This window comes from Dromaius novaehollandiae, chromosome 4, assembly GCF_036370855.1.
Source record: "Dromaius novaehollandiae isolate bDroNov1 chromosome 4, bDroNov1.hap1, whole genome shotgun sequence".
NCBI classification, from domain to species: domain Eukaryota; kingdom Metazoa; phylum Chordata; class Aves; order Casuariiformes; family Dromaiidae; genus Dromaius; species Dromaius novaehollandiae.
Genome location: NC_088101.1, coordinates 52101301 through 52117138, shown reverse-complemented (window position 1 = coordinate 52117138; position 15838 = coordinate 52101301). Strand labels below are relative to the sequence as shown.

Genomic DNA, 15838 nt, shown 5'->3' with positions numbered 1-15838 from the left:
ACGCCGGGAAGGAAGGACCAATGGTAGCAAAAGATAGCGTGATGCATCTCGGGGGAGGGCGGGGCCGCTGGGCCTTCCACGCCTGCGCGCTGCGCTGCCCGTGCCACGCCGGGGGTGTGGTGTCGCGTTGCGCCGCGTTGCGCCGCGCCGCGCCTGCCCGCCCGGGCGACTCGGCCCCGGCGACGGGGCGGGGGGGGAGCTGCCGCGCGCCGCCTCCCCCGCAGCGCGCGCCATGGCGGCTAACGAGGACCAGGAGGTGAGGCCCGGCGGCGCCCCGCCCTCGCGGCGCGGCCGTTAGGGGCGGCGGGGCCGTTCCCGCGCGGGGAAGGGCCTGATCGGCGGCCGGGGAGGGCCGAGGGCGAGCGGGGAGGAGCCCGAGGCTGGTCTCCGCGTCCGCAGTGACCGGTCGCTCTCTGCTTCCTTCAGATGGAGCTGGAGGCGTTGCGGTCTATTTACGAGGGAGACCTGTGCTTCAGGGAGCTCAGCCCGGTGTCCTTCCAGTACCGGGTAAGGCAGCGGAGGTCCGTGGGCCGGCGCGGCCTCCTCTTCGTCTTGGCGTTGTTCTGCGCGTCGTAGCTATAATACAATTTTTGTGAAACAGATGGGTGCTCAACAGGCTACAAAGGCGCTAAAGGCCAGGTCCGTAGGCCGTTGTTCCAGGATCTTTGGTATGGTGATGCTTGGTATCACAGTGCTCAATATTCAGGAACCTTCTCCCAGGGTGGGTTAATTATCCCTGAGCTAGGAAATCTGCTTCCTTGTCTATGTAATAGATGTAGTGCGTACACCTGTCAAAATGGCCAGAGCATGCTGAGTGATACTTGAACTAGCCCCTAGGAAACCTCAGTTTTAGAAAAGTATATATGTAAAGCTCTGCAGCTTCCCTGTTGCTCAGTTACAAGGTTCTCATCTCTTGTCTGGGGGCAGTTTTTGTGCCTTAACTAGCTGCTAAGGAGAAAATGCGCAAAATGCTTTGGGTACGTATACTGGTGTGATCTGCTCCGAGGAGAGGTGCAGGAAGTTCTAGTTTGAGGTTTGCAATTCAATTTTGTCATGAATTTCTTGCTGGCTTTCTCAAATATGAAGAGTTATAAGTTCTCCTGGTAATGGGCTGAGGCAAGTGTTTGGACTGTCAGAGAACTTTGCTGATAGAAACTTGGGTGCCCATGGGACAAAAGGGAGAGTTCTGAACATGCTCTGCCCCAAAAGAGGGGAATAGGCATCTAAAACCTTTTGGTGTTTTCCTAAAAGACTTCAGAATAGCATCATTAATTGTAATGAGATAGGTCGATTTAGTAAATAGCACTTGAATCCTACCCATGCAAATGCAGTCTTCCTTTATTGACAGGACTGTTTCTTTGTAAACTTATTGTCCTCAGAAGAGTAAATGTGTCATCCCTACCTGCCTACAACATAGCATTCTACATTTGGCTAGCTTTTGTCTTTGCTAATTTTTCATAGATGAAAAAAGATCATGGAAAATTAAGAGAACCCGATTTAAATACTACATACTTAGTGTCAGATAAAGACCATAACACATCTTTCCTGTGGAAGAAAATGTGTGTTGAGACAGTGTGGTACAATTAACTGCATGATAAAGTTAAAAGAATTAATATGCTGTTTTTCTGAGCCTCATTTGCCTACCACATAGGTATTTTGTAATCAGTGTGCTGAAAAATTGAGATTAAAGACTTCAAATACTGAGAAAACGTAGTAGCATTGTTTAAAGTCAGGCTGCCCAATTTGCAGGCTGCACTGGTAGGAGGAGTGGCAACCATGCAGCTTTCTCTATGGATTTGCTCTGTAACGTGCAGACACTGTTTTCCTGAGATAAGGAAAGCTCTGTAAACCATACCACCAGTTCTCTTCATGGTGGCTCTGGAAAGTGGACAGCTGTGGATGATGTCTTGATAAATGTAGCAGATTCCTGATTTAAAGCCTAATGCTTTTACTCCTAAAACAGATGCTACTGAACATCACATTGTCCACTCTGCTGACACAGAGATTGTAAATGAAATAAAAACAGTGATTTTTTTTTTAATGTAAGTCCAAAATATAGAAATAGCGTCATTTGATTTTTGAGTCATTTTGAAGTGCAGTAAGTAGCCTTCTCTTGACTTTTTTTGGCTATGCTTCATTCCACATAGGTTAATGAAGCCAGGTTTTGACTCTTCTAAAATTAGGGAAATTCTTCTTATGGTATTAAAACACTAATTAAACCAAGTAGTGTAACAAATCCATGTGTGAAATGTTTATTTCTCTTTGTAAGGTATGTTTTTGTTAGCCTGTATTAATTTTCAGTAAAAATTGATTTGTTTTTTATTTAACTGAAGTTAATCCTTATGGCATAATCTATAACATTATGGGTGGTTTTTTTATCCAGTCTCATTCTACGGGCTTCTTGAATATTCTTATTAGTAATTCTTTCTTATTATAAGCTAAAATATCTGTAGGGTTAAAAAACAAGTATTAAAATATTTACCTATTACTTGTGCTATCTTAGGTCATTAATTTATTATGTTGTGTATTTCACTACTGTGTTGTGGTTAGTTTTCATATTGCCCTGAGCCTGGATGAGGGGGAAAAAGTGGGGAAAAAAAAGAAAGCTTTATCTTTCCTATTCTCATATATGTTTGTATAGTATTTGGCTTGCAGATGCTACAAAGAAGCTTTTAAAACCAAGCAACATCTCCACAAAAAGAACTTAGAATGTTTCTGATGATGTTCATAAAATGAAAACTGCAGAGTAGAGGTTAATGTTCATGTCATAAATTTAATACTTCTTTTCTAGATAAAAGTTTTTTTTCCTGACAGGTAATAGTATGAAAATAGTTGTTATCTTCAGAAGGAATTTTGATAATCTTAAAGACGTGAAAGATTCACATACTGGGATTGTAATCCTTAACGAGCTACTGAAAATTGTTGATTTATGAGGTTTTTCTTTTCCCTTCAGATAGGTGAAAATGGAGATCCCAAAGCCTTTCTAATAGAAGTTTCTTGGCCAGAAACGTATCCACAGACAGCACCAGTCATATCGATGGACGCTTTCTTCAACAACACAATGTAAGTATTTATGACAGTTTCCCCTCTCTAGCTTTATATGTTGGGGGGGGGGGGGGTTGGTTGACAAACTTTTCTTCTCCTGTCAAGATTATAATTGAGTTTTATCATTTTTTTTAGATCTTCAACTGTTAAACAAAGTATATTGGATAAATTAATGGTAGAAGTTGAAGCTAATCTTGGAACTGCTATGACATATACACTTTTTGAATATGCCAAAGATAATAAAGAATCGTTCATGGAAAATCAGCGTGTTAACACTGTGGTGAGTAGATAAATTCAGATCTTAATCTGTTGCTTTTAAAAGCACTTCTCAAGTATTTTATATGGTAAATAGCAAAAAAATAGTTATTGGAACTCTAAATACTTCATCAGTTTATCTTTAAGATGTTAATCAGTATACTGCATGTAAACATGTTAGTGGCTAAACAGTGGCATGTGGAATATAGTGCCACAATGCTCTGTGGTCATAATTTATATATATGACAGTCAAACTGTCAAGACCTATTTCAGTAGGTCTGGTTCAGTAATCATATACAGGTATCTTCATTCTGTATTTGTATTGGCTTCTAAAGTATGATAGGTGAATGCAAAATATAACGATTTTTATCCTTCTCAGACTTCAGCAAGCAATAGTATTGCAACTGGAACTCCTGATGTGCCAGCAAGTAAGAAGAAAGATAAAAAGGAGCAGTTATCCAAAACCCAGAAACGAAAGCTAGCTGACAAAACAGGTTTGTTCACTACCATGCTGTTTTGTTTGAGCAGTATGAGTCCAACTTTTATAGCAGTGACATCTTGCTGGAGCCAGAATCAGTAGTCTCTTGCTTATAAAATTAATTACTTTAAATCTGTGGTCTCTGTTTTGCTTGTTTTACATGAATTATTCTTACCCAAAATGTTAGTTCTGATCAAAAGAACTTCATATGGAGTACATATTTTAAGATATCTTTTTTTTTTTAATTTTGACAGAAGTGGAATTTTCAAAAATATTTTGGTGGAGAGAGCATTTGGGACATCCAAAAGGCATATGTTTTGTTAACAGGCCCTGATAAGTAATTCACGTTATTAAGAATGTAATTTCTAAATGAAAATGTTATTTTCTTAACATAAAACTAAAACATTTAACTTAATTTGTACCCTCAAAATAGAGGTGTTTCTGCAGACGCTCTCTGCTTTTAATGAAATGATATGTTGTTGGTTCAAAAGCATTCAGCATTTTCACTGCTTCCGCAGAGGACTTGTATGTGTTCAAACTTAATTTTTTTTAAATGATCTGAATGATACTATCCTATTGCAGCAATAATTTATACCCTATGATAGGAATTTCTACATATCATGTACCTTTACATATCATATACATTCTAAATGTATAACTGGCATACTAAATATTTATCTTATAAAAGGGAAATATGTGTAAAAAATTTTGTTCTTTGACAAAATGCATCATTACTCCTCAACCCAGCATCATGTTAGAGTTGCCTTCTGAATCAAATGTTAGAGGGACTATGTTAGGTATTTTTATTTAAATAGAATTACTTTGAATAATACAATATATTTTTCCAATATTTGCCTTATTAATATCTTTTGGTTGTCTTAAACTTTTAAAGAACATTTAATTGTCATTACAAGTCTGTCGTAAAAGAATATTCAGATATTTTCAGAATAGTTTGAGAATAACACAGCTGTTTAAGAACAATTGTTAAAGTAAATTCTAAGAAGGATATTTTATATAAAAAATACATTAGTGTTTCTTTTTGACCTCATGGTTTTGTAGTAGAGAAATTCAGGTTTTCTTGGTCTTTAGCATTTCGATTGTTGATTTAAAGAAAGATAAAGGTTCTCTTTAGCTCATGTGTTGAAAATAAAAACTGCTTGTTCTACAGATCACAAAGGGGAACTTCCTCGAGGATGGAACTGGGTGGATGTAATTAAGGTAACATGATTGTTAAGAATTATGAAAATATACTTCATATGTACTTTGGTTTCCTTCAGATATAACTACAAATTATGTTTAATCTGATGTTTTTTTGCTTTTCTTCCTAACTTTGTTTGGATTTGACTGTGATGTCTGATTCATTTCTATATACATCCAGCATGTAAGTATTCTCAAGTTATCTCTTTTTAATACTGAAAAGATTTGCAAGAAATAGTAACAATTACTACTCATTTTCGATCCTAATTCATCTACTTCTCAAATGCTTAAAAAATGCTTAATTCTTCTGAATATTAAACAGCATCTGAAGCACTTTCATTCTTCTCTGAAACTTATTTTAGTTTGTTTCTTTTAACTAATTGAGCAATTAAATTTTAGTTTTTGACAAGAGACCTTTGATGTCCAAACACACTGCAAATATTCTGTCTTTGTATGACAGCAAGATATAGAATAAAATTAATAGTGCAGCCATGTTCTGGAGAGCAATAGATAGGAAAGTAGAAGCAGTGAGTAGCTTTCTCAAGTAGGGGCACCTTACTGTCTCCTACAAGCCTGAGCATTCTCTGCGCTAACTCCTCCAGTGAAGAATTTTCTTCTTGTTCCCTTAGCATTTGTTTATTTCACCCCCTTGTCTTTGCTGTTAAGTGCAAATGAGTATAGCTGCCTGACAAATTTTATGGCAAACTATTTTATTTTATGCAACCATAATTAATTCTAAGTGTAAGACCTAACACCATTTCTAGTTGTTAAATAACAGTGAGCAAGTGGTGGTTATGAGCAGAGAATTAAGTGACTATTTGTAGTGGATTTTGTGGACTCCAGAGAAATTTCCTGATAGATGCACTACTTCTAATAATTACAGACTTAGCTTTTAAGAAAGGAGAAAAATAATTTAATGTCTGTTTTTACATTTTGTGCACATCTGTATGTGGGAACTGTTTGAGATGTGTGGAAATAACTTTTTTCAGTTATTGCATCTGTTTTCTTTTGGAGAGCTAGGGACAGAGTCTTCAGTTTAACTAGAAGGTGCCCTAAGGTGTTTTTTTTTGTTGTTGTTGTTTTTTTTCCTCTTCTTTTTAATAGGCATAACCTTTCAATTTATATTTTTGAAAGTAGTTCATGAAAAGGGAAGATGGAGTTTTAGGTTCAAGAAATAAGCTAATTTAGTATATAAGCTTAAATATTTTTGAGTCATTTGCATCTCTTGGTACAGTAGCACAGTCTGTATTATTAACTAAATATACCTGTATTCTATGTAAGATGGAAATAATGTTGTTCTTGTTTCCTAATAAATGGAATAGCAGTCTAAACTTTGAACACTTTCTTTTTGTGTCTCTTTTATAGTTAAGCAAAACTGGTTCTAAAGATGATGAATAAAGGACTTTGGTACAAGGAAACTCCACCTTTTAATACAGTGCAATTTTGGGTCACCATCTTTCTCTTAATAATTTTCTTACTTGTTGAAGTAAACGTTTTATAAAGCTCAATTTCCTAACTCATAAACCTAGTCACACAAGTTTATCTAAAGACTTTGTGATCTTTGACAACAAAACTTGCCTTAAATGAAGGTTAAAATGTGACAAAGGATATAGAGAGCCAATGTGGTGAAATGAATAGTGATATATGCAGTGTTAATTATCTTATATTTTACTCTGGAGTAAAATCCTGTTATAGTGAACCGATGATACTGTAAACATTTCCTGATGTTCTTTTTGAATAGAAAAAACCCCCACTATAACAGTGATTTGTCACTTGACAGCATAATTCATCAAAATAAATTATTCCATGGAAACAAAACCTTTGTCATTTGTTTATCTAATACAAATGTAGAAGGAGAACCTAAAAATTGTTATATGACAACAGAGACTAGAGTTTGTGGCCCTGTTTTCACTGGTTATTGAGTAAAATAGTAAACTGTAGCGAATGCAAGGCCAAATACTCTAGTCTATTCAAAAAGAGTGATTATAGCAGGAGTGTATCATCTTTTTGTGCAGTGTACATCTGTTAGTCTTTCTCCCATGTGCATCTTTACAGAAGCCTGAGGTCTGCACTGGTGGAGAAGTGTTCCCTTGCGTGCCTCAATGAGTGTTGGGGTTTGGTATCTCTTTCACTGAAGAAATGGGGGTTTCTGGGAGGGATTTGTTGGCTGAATGGTGGAACAGTGGGAAGAAGTCAGCACTCCGCCAAATGTGTTGGGAAGACCTTTTCTTTTCTCTTCTTTTTTCTTTTACTGGTCTGGAATTGGAAAGAAAAGTCATCTTTACTATATGAATGGTAACTGAATACAAGATGCCTTAATGTCCTTTACTTTTTTTTTTGTTTTGAGGTGAATTTTAATAAATTACTATTTATCTGCTGTGGTACGTGTTATTTTTTTAATTGTGTATTGTCTGCTACATTTTTACAGCTAAGTTTGAATTTGCAAATAATTTTCTCTTACAAAGAAAGTATTCTTAAAAATTGGCAGAAGAAATCATTTTTCTTCCTTCAGTGTATGATTGTGTGTTCTTCAGGGTAGCAGTGAGTATTTTGTTAAAATGAGTCAGGCATCCCAGTGGGAATCACAGAATATCCATCGTGTTCAGTACATATAGCCAGTCCAGTGACTTCTTGAAAGAGTATACTGCACTGCATGTGCTGTGCACAGCATTTAGTGAAACGGTTGTTACAGGAGCAGACTGGACGCTCTTGCGCAGTGTTGCTGAGATGAGAGCTTGCACAGCCAAGAGCAGGATAGTTTACGCTGCTGTCATTCAGGCTTCAATTGCTGCATGTATGGGATGACTGCAAGGTGTAGACATTGCTGATTATATCAAGAGAGCTTATATACAATGTATATTAATATAGTTAGTTCTCTTAAATTTTTTGTGCTTTGCCAAGGGAGGATAGACTAAGTGTATTGCAAAATTACAGCTTGTATTAAAAAAAAAAAGTTGTATGAAATGTTGTGACTACAGGTGAAAAAAAAATTAAGAGACCAAAGAGACTGTGAAGAGGTCCGAAAGAAATATGATCTGTACTCATATCATCCAATAAGAAGCTTAGATTTTATTGATACAGAGCTACAATGGGTGAATGTAAGTGGTTTCTTAATAGGGAAGATTATTAATACTTACAGAATTTTTTATTTCAGAAAGTATGATTTCTTTTTAACTCAAATTGTATTTAGTAAGAAGCTAATAAAGTACACCAGGTGAGACTTTCTCCAAATGATGCAGTCTTACGTTTGGCATAAACTAGATGCTCGCAGCTCCAGTCTGCGCAAGAACATGTAGAAGGGAGTAGCGCTTCAGCAGAAAGTCGCTGGGCTGGTTGCTGTGCTCCTTTAACAGGGAAAGGCACGCTGCAGCTTCAGTCTCTGCCAGCAGCAGAACGGGTAGGACTTTCTATTCAGAATCTCTCCAAGGGGAATTAACTTCTCTGTGCTAGTGTCCTTGGTGTATAAATCAAGTTTCCGTGAAAATTTATCTGAATGCATCAGTTGGGGAGAGCAGGGGAAGGACAAATAAGAAGCACTTCTCTTCCTTTCCGAACATTTCTGTGTTTAACGGCAAGTGCATTAGCCTCGTGAAATGCCTGATTTTTCAGCTTCAGTCTGCTCACAAATCGCACACTGTTGTGAAGATACCCTAGCAATTTCTTCTGGTTCTGTGAGCAGTGATTGAGAACATGTATTTGTTTAGAGGTCTGTTTTCAAGGAAAATACTTTGTATCAGCTTTTCCTTTCTGTGGATATTTTGAAAGATAATTTGTTCTCTTAAACCATTTTTTGCTATGACACAGTAGTTGGAGCAGAGTCATTTCAAAATCTAGTGCTGGATATTGCAGAAAGGCCTGAGCACTGGAAATGGGAGGAAAAATGCAATGATTCTTATCAAATAAGACATGCTATAGATAGAGATCATGACTACTGAGTGAATTTTAAACAATGCTGAAAAATACTTTTTTTAGTGAACTAATAGAATCATTGGCTGTGGAAACTGTTTTATGATTTATTTCAGTAGAGCAAGAGTCACTTGTTTGTAGGGCCATGCTATCTATTTCAATTAATGGATTTTGCAGTGAGGCTTTGATTGGAGTGAAAAGATAAACATCAGTACTAGCAAAAATAGCGGTGTCCAAGATACAGGATGATTAAAAAGGAGTTGTCAATTATTAGAAAGTTTTCCATAATGCATAGATACTAATTGCCTTACTGAAGCACTAGTTGAAAGAAATTAAAAAAAAAAAAACCTCTTTATCTTATGGTGTTTTTGCAGTAACCACTTGGCAAATCTCATCTGATCATGTATAGCTTCCTTTTTCTTTTTTTAACTTTTTCAAATTTGTCTCTGAGAATCTTTCCTCAGGACAGACTTGGTGAAGGAAATGAGATGGTAATGCCACAGTTATTGCATATTAGACCCAACACTTATATGTGAAGTTTAACTTAATTTTTTTTAACTGAAATTTAACTTAAAATTTCATATAATCTTTTCGGTCTTTTGGTACATATTTGAATTGTTTAATGTTCCTTATGTTCTGGAAAGTTGTTGTTTTGTGATAGATTCACTCACTTGGGGACAAAGGTTACTTTTTTAAGAATTTATTGCTTTAGTTGTGGAGGGGGGTTCCCCCTTGCTATCACTTTAAGTTTTGAAAACATATTTACGGAGTTTTCCAATTATACAAAGCAGTACAATTATGTTTAAATTACCTATATTTCTCCTTTAAAAATCTTTTTTCTCCTCTCTCAGTAGGCTGTCATTTTGTAGTTTGTTTGCTTGCTATTGGGGGTGTGGGTATGTGCACGTGTGCGTGCGTGCGTGCGTGTGTGTTGTCTTTTGCTGTCAGTCCTGCTGGTGCCCTGGAGCACATCGCTAGGCAACGCACTCTCCAGCTTCAAGTTACCAGAGCTGTTAGCATAGGATGTATCCAGTTTTGGCTTTAAACTGATTTGATATCTCTAGAAAACAGTGACCTCCTCTCCAAAATCTGTCCAGCTGTTTCTGTTGATATGGGCATTATTTTGTCCTGTGTTTGTAAAGCCTTTGAAAATTTCATAAAATGTATGGCAAGGCACAAGGACTGTCACTACTGTCACATTGGTATTTTTTTTTGGATGAAACTTCAAAGAAGTCTTTAGTCATATTTGCTTGACGTTAAATACAAGTTCATTCGGTGATGTTATTGCCAAGACCAAAGGAGCTCCACTGCGTTATAATGTATCGAATCCCTGGGAATAATTCAGACTGCCTTTAAGTAGGTTAGATGGAGTGCTGGTAGCTGTGAATGATTGACGGTATGGACCTAGCATATCTTGCTCACCTCATTACTCAGACTTACACAGCTGCTACTGCAATCAAGGCTGCTATTATCTGCGCTGCCACTGCAGTTGGTGGTACATGAGGTGAGTAGATAAAGCATACCCAAGTGATGAGTTATAGATTTTGATGAGAAAAAGAAAGGTAGAAAAAGAAGCTATTTCTTGATTGTGAACCTTTGGTAGAAATGCATACTTAAGGAGTCTGTCTTCTTAGCTTTGGCAATGCAAGTGGTTTTGAGACTGTACTGTGAACTTTGTGTTGTGAAAGTCATTAAACTCGTCTGAATTTACAATAGTTCCCCTTTGTAATCTGTTTGTATCATTTCATTTAGTGGTTTATGCTATTGCATCATAAGCACTTGTACTAGCAAAGCCAAAGAAACTGCTGCCTCATAGAGACTGTCTTGAGGGGAGAAAGAAAACCAAAAATGAATGAAAACAGAAACTGAATGGGAGTAGCAGAGTGATGGGGGAAGAAATGTTCATTCACTAGATAAAATATAAGAACTGCGAGAATTTTGGATAGATTGGAGGAAAAAGTGGAGGGAGAAAAAAAAACAAAACAGGATATTCGTGTACACAAAACTGGGAAGGAAGAGCACAGGTGATAAATCTTTGTTGCTTTGAGACAATAAAACAAGACAAAAGCTTAGACTCCAATTACAGAGCTATAAATTCTGGAACGAGGTTCAGATATGACAGAATACTAGAGGGTAGATTTTGTTTCTGCCACTGTCACTTATTCTTTCGCCAACATAGCTTTGTCTTCCTCAGAATGGGGCTCTTAAATGTTCCTGAGAAGAATGATTCATTTTTTCTTTCTGTTATTTTTCCTGTTGTCCTCTTTCTGAGCCCATCAAAATAATCTCTGAAAATCTGTTCTGCTTTTAGCAATGAGACAACATACTGGCTAGGTCTGGGGAAGACATCTTAGAACAGTTGGCAGGGGTAGAAGTAGTAACTTTCTTTTCTCTGTCGCCCATTCAGAGCCAAGTGAGGAGCGACTCCAAATGGCTGGATTACATAAGACATATAAGAATCTAAATCCAAGCACCAATATCTTATATCAGACTGAAAGTTTCCCCATCTAGTTTGAAGTTTTATACAGCCATCCCTCGCCAATGTATCTGAGGCATTCATCCTTAAAACACCGCAGAAATTGTAAAACTCTTATTTGAGTTGCATACTGCAAGTTGCTTAGCTTATGGGATCTGATAAGGTCACAGCAATGAGAGACAGCCAAACTGTAACTGCACAGCTTTACGGGAGAGTAATGGGGTTGTGTGGGTGACTCTGAGGGCATAATTTCATCTGCAGTCTCTTTATTACTGGTAATGATCAGTGAAAGGGAAAAGTCAGTCTAGGATAAGTTTGGAAGGTATCATTCAAGAAGAAAGTCTTTTTCTTCCAAAACAAATACCTGATACGGTGTCACTGAGAGGCAATAAACGCAACAATCATCTTGTACAGAGCTACTCTTCGGAGCAGGATCTTAGTTTAAATCAGGTAAGTGGCTCTGCTACTATTGCACTTTATGATTTTCTGCAGGAAAAACACGTGTGAGGAAAGCATTACTGTCTAGCAAGCTGCTATGTCCACCGTAGGGAACCATTTGATCTCTGCTTGTATGAAGACTGTGGTTCAGTTGACCTTGAAGGGAGAGATTTTATAATAGTACAGTGAAAATGTAGCAGCTCATTGATAAGAGTCTGATGGAAAGTAGTCTCTGTAGATGTTTAATAAATTTTCATAATGTTAACAGTTTTATATTTTTCTCTGATGAAGATCAGCACTAGAATATTGCCAGTTTTCAGTTAACTGGTATACAGCATGAGTATGACTTTTTTCTCCTCAGACCATATGTCTTTAGATGATTAAAAAATACAGGAAGTTGTATTTAAATTTTACATGCCAAAATTAAAGCTGCCTATGTGGTGTTTGTATGAAAAAGATTGTGTAAAAAGATTTTCATTATGTGATCAGATACTTTTTTTTCCTCTGGTTGTACCCAAGCAGGTGACTTAGTGTTTTGCTTCCTAGTGTTCCGGTTAGTAGGAATACTATACAAAGACCCAGGTTTGTTTCAGATGCTCTTAAATCTGAAAAAGGAGAGGGGAAAGAAAGTTTGCACTTCATAAAAATAATGAAAGTAACACAACTGTCGCTGGAACAAAGTGGACATTTGAAATGGGATAACCAAATTAACTTGCCTCTGTGTCTGGTCCAATAAAGCCGGCTGGACCTGAATGGTTTAGTGCCAGTTTCAGAGTCAGTATTCATGCATAGTGAATCTGTGACATTTATAATCCTCTTGTGGATAATTTCACTGTGTGCATCTTCAGTGCAGGTTTTTAAGCGATTCTTTCAATAAATTTGTGTTAGATATCAATACAGATCCTAGTGTATTACTATTGGACTCACATCCTCTATGTTTCATTTGATTAAGGACAGGAAATACACAGCTGACTTCTCTGTGAAGAAAGAAGTCTGCATGTGTGCTCTCCATGAAGGCTCCCTGGACTTAGTTAACAGACATTACCATCATTTAGAAAGAGTTAAAAAGGTGATGTTCTACAAGATAATTGTAGTAGCTTATATGATCGTGGATCCACTATTTTTGTATATTCCTGTCTTTGATAACTTGCTTACTGTGATGCTTGAAGTGTTGTGGGTGCAAGTAGATATATTAAATTGTTTGTGTGTGTGTGTGTGTGTGTGTGTGTGTGTGTGCGCGCGCGTGCATGTAGTAATTGTTCAGTCAGATGATTTCAAGAGCCAGTTTGGGAGAAACTTTCTTCCTTTCCTGGGCTAGCTAACCTACACTTTCCTATCCTACAGTAGGAAGATTCTTGAAGAGATTAATACGTAGTAGTCCTCTTAGTTCAGAAGCCTCTTCCCGCTTGAGGTACAGTATAGTATTAGCAAGATAGAAGAGATTCAAATATTCATATAGTAATTCATAATGACACACTTGCTGTTTGGCCTTATCTCAGATTCTGGTCAGTGTTTTTTCAGTTTTATATGAATCAGTTCTTCCACCTCCTTTTCTTAGTAAAAATTTGCTCAGCCTGGAAAACAGACTGTAAAGTTGATTTAGTCAAGGTACTGCCTTCTTCAAATACCTGTAGGAAAAAGCAGTGCTGGAACGTAATTAAATTACGGTGGCTTTTGTGATAGATATGATAACCTGTAACCTCACAGATGTTATTTAAATGTGTCAACAGTAGTAGATACAGGTTCAGCCCACCTACATCAAGCTACTTTTCCTGTCTGTGGACATTCATAGAAAAGTTTCAAGGAGCTTTAGCAGAGGCTTTCAGATTGGATGCCTCTTTTGGTAATGACTGTTGTTACTGGAGTAAACTCTTATCAGTCACTAATGGTAGAATCATAGATAATCATTCCAAGAAGAGCCAGTTGTTGCTTATCTTTATGCCACCTGTGGTTTTTGTTTAGTTTCACAGCACCCATTCCTATTGGCAAAGGACCTCTAAAGACTGTGTGTATAGCACAAAGCAGTCCTGTGTAAATAAAGCATTAGCTCTGGGTAAAAGTACTTGCACAGCAACTAGTACCCAGCTTCTTGAGCCCTGACATAACTGCAGCTACCGGGGAACTCGGTGAACAGGATGGATGTATTGTTTAAGGATCATTTCATAGATTACTTTGGGGCGTATTTGTTTGTTTATAGACCAGTAGTGATTAGCATGCCACAGGCTGGATAGCAGTACCCGGTACAGCTCTCTGGTGTGTTATATAGATGTACATAGAGGGAAATATGAGGATGGTCAGCCCTTTATGCTTATTGGGTGAGGTTAAAAGTCAGAGCATTCAGAATGCAGACGACGTAGCCACAATATATGGACCATAGTCCAATCTGTCCTGCGTGAGGTACCAAAAGTGTGTATAATCTGCATGGATAGCCTCTTTTTGACAAACCATGGTTATTGGAGAGTAAGTAACCACCGTATACACGTGTAGTCTTTGGTTTATTATAGTAACCAAAAGTATTAAGCTGAACTCCTTTAATCTGACTATACTGGGAGATTCAAAGCTGCCTGATGCAAGCAAAGCAATCGGTAAGCAGGTGGTTTGTTCTGCCCCATGTAGATATACTTAGATTTAGTCCCACTCCTACAAGTAGTGTCTCTCCAATCTGAAGTAAAAATGGAGTTAAAAACAAAGTATCTCCAAAATATAGGAAAAAATGGTTAACAGTTAAGTTAACCAGCAAATTAGAGTAAAATTTCACGTAAGAATGAGAGATTCTTTTAAAGTGAATAGATCAGTAAATGCACACAGAATCACATAAACACTGTCTGGAAGAAGCCTCTTGAAGTCGTGCAGTCGAGCCTACCTCGTGAAGCAGGGCTATTGTTAACACTAGATCAGATCACCAGTGGCTTTTCCTAGCCTTGTCTTGAAATTCTCCAAGAATAGAGATTTCACAGCCACTCAGGGCAACTTGTTTCAATGCTGCACTACCCTCCTAGTGAAAATTTTTTTTGTTAATGTCCCACCTGAGCATCCTAAACCATAGTTTGTGGCCAGCACTCTTCGTTATATTGTCTAGTGCTACTACTGAGAAGTGAACAGCAACGCTACAGGAAACTCCCAGAGCAGGAGCCAATTTTTCATTTACAGCACTCTTACAGAGTGTGAAAAGCATTTTGAAAATACCTACTGTCACTGCTTTTCTCTGCAGACCACAGCAGATGTGTCAAGACCCATTAAACCAATTACTTTCCTGCTTTGAGAAAAATCCTCAAAAAATAGAGATTAACGTTTATAAATACAAAGTTCATTCAGGGCAATAAGATCTTTGCTGAACAGAATCCAGACATGACTTCTTACTGAGCCGAATTCTAAAGATATGATAAAGATTTAAATAAATTCTGTTCTGGATATTATATTTCAGTTACCTGGTTTTGTTTTTTCTATGCCATTGAAAGCTTGTAGCTGCCTGGATGCTGAAACAGTGATAAGCTGTTATACCAGCATGCCAAAAAAGATTGTTTCCCTCTAGAAGCACAAGACTGAAAACAGATTCACATAACTTTAGAAATCGTTTTTGTAATAAAACTGTTCAGATTAGGGTGAATTTCGTTCAATTAACATTTTGTATGTTTAAGTTATTAATATACTACTTGCAGTTAACAAGACCAGCAACTCTGAGTAGCGTAAATGAGAAAGTTTCTTTCTTTTGTTGGTAATTATCACCTCTAGAAACTTGGTTGTCATCAGCATGTACCCTAGACAAAAATAAGTGAAAAAACAGATGCATATGTGAAGACATATTTAAAGGTATTTGATAAGTATCTTTTTTCCCCCAATTGCATGGAATTTCTGATAAGCAACACTTGTACATTTACCTCCTGTGCATTTTTCTAGTATCAAATGCAACATTGCCTTGCTCAAAGATCAAGTCAGCCAGTTGGACTGCAAAAAGTGCTGGGGAGTAAAAACTGATCAGTGCTAAGAAATAAAGAAACTTGTAAAGTAAAGGTAAGAAATCAACTGTGAAGAATCAACTTGCA

The 15838-nt window shown here is 37.4% G+C and overlaps 1 protein-coding gene across 2 annotated transcripts; it reads left to right on the top strand.

The window, feature by feature from the left end:
- Nucleotides 1-45: 45 nt before the first annotated feature.
- RWDD4 (RWD domain containing 4) lies at nt 46-7352 on the top strand. Of its 2 annotated transcripts, XM_064511016.1 has the most exons (7): nt 46-256; nt 427-507; nt 2954-3063; nt 3181-3325; nt 3680-3794; nt 4947-4996; nt 6341-7352. In XM_064511016.1, the coding sequence occupies exons 1-7, from the start codon at nt 233-235 to the stop codon at nt 6371-6373; spliced, it is 558 nt and encodes a 185-aa protein (XP_064367086.1). In that variant the 5' UTR covers nt 46-232; the 3' UTR covers nt 6374-7352. The 2 variants fall into 2 exon arrangements, with proteins under 2 accessions (XP_064367086.1, XP_064367087.1); XM_064511017.1 differs by lacking the exon at nt 427-507.
- Nucleotides 7353-15838: the final 8486 nt, after the last annotated feature.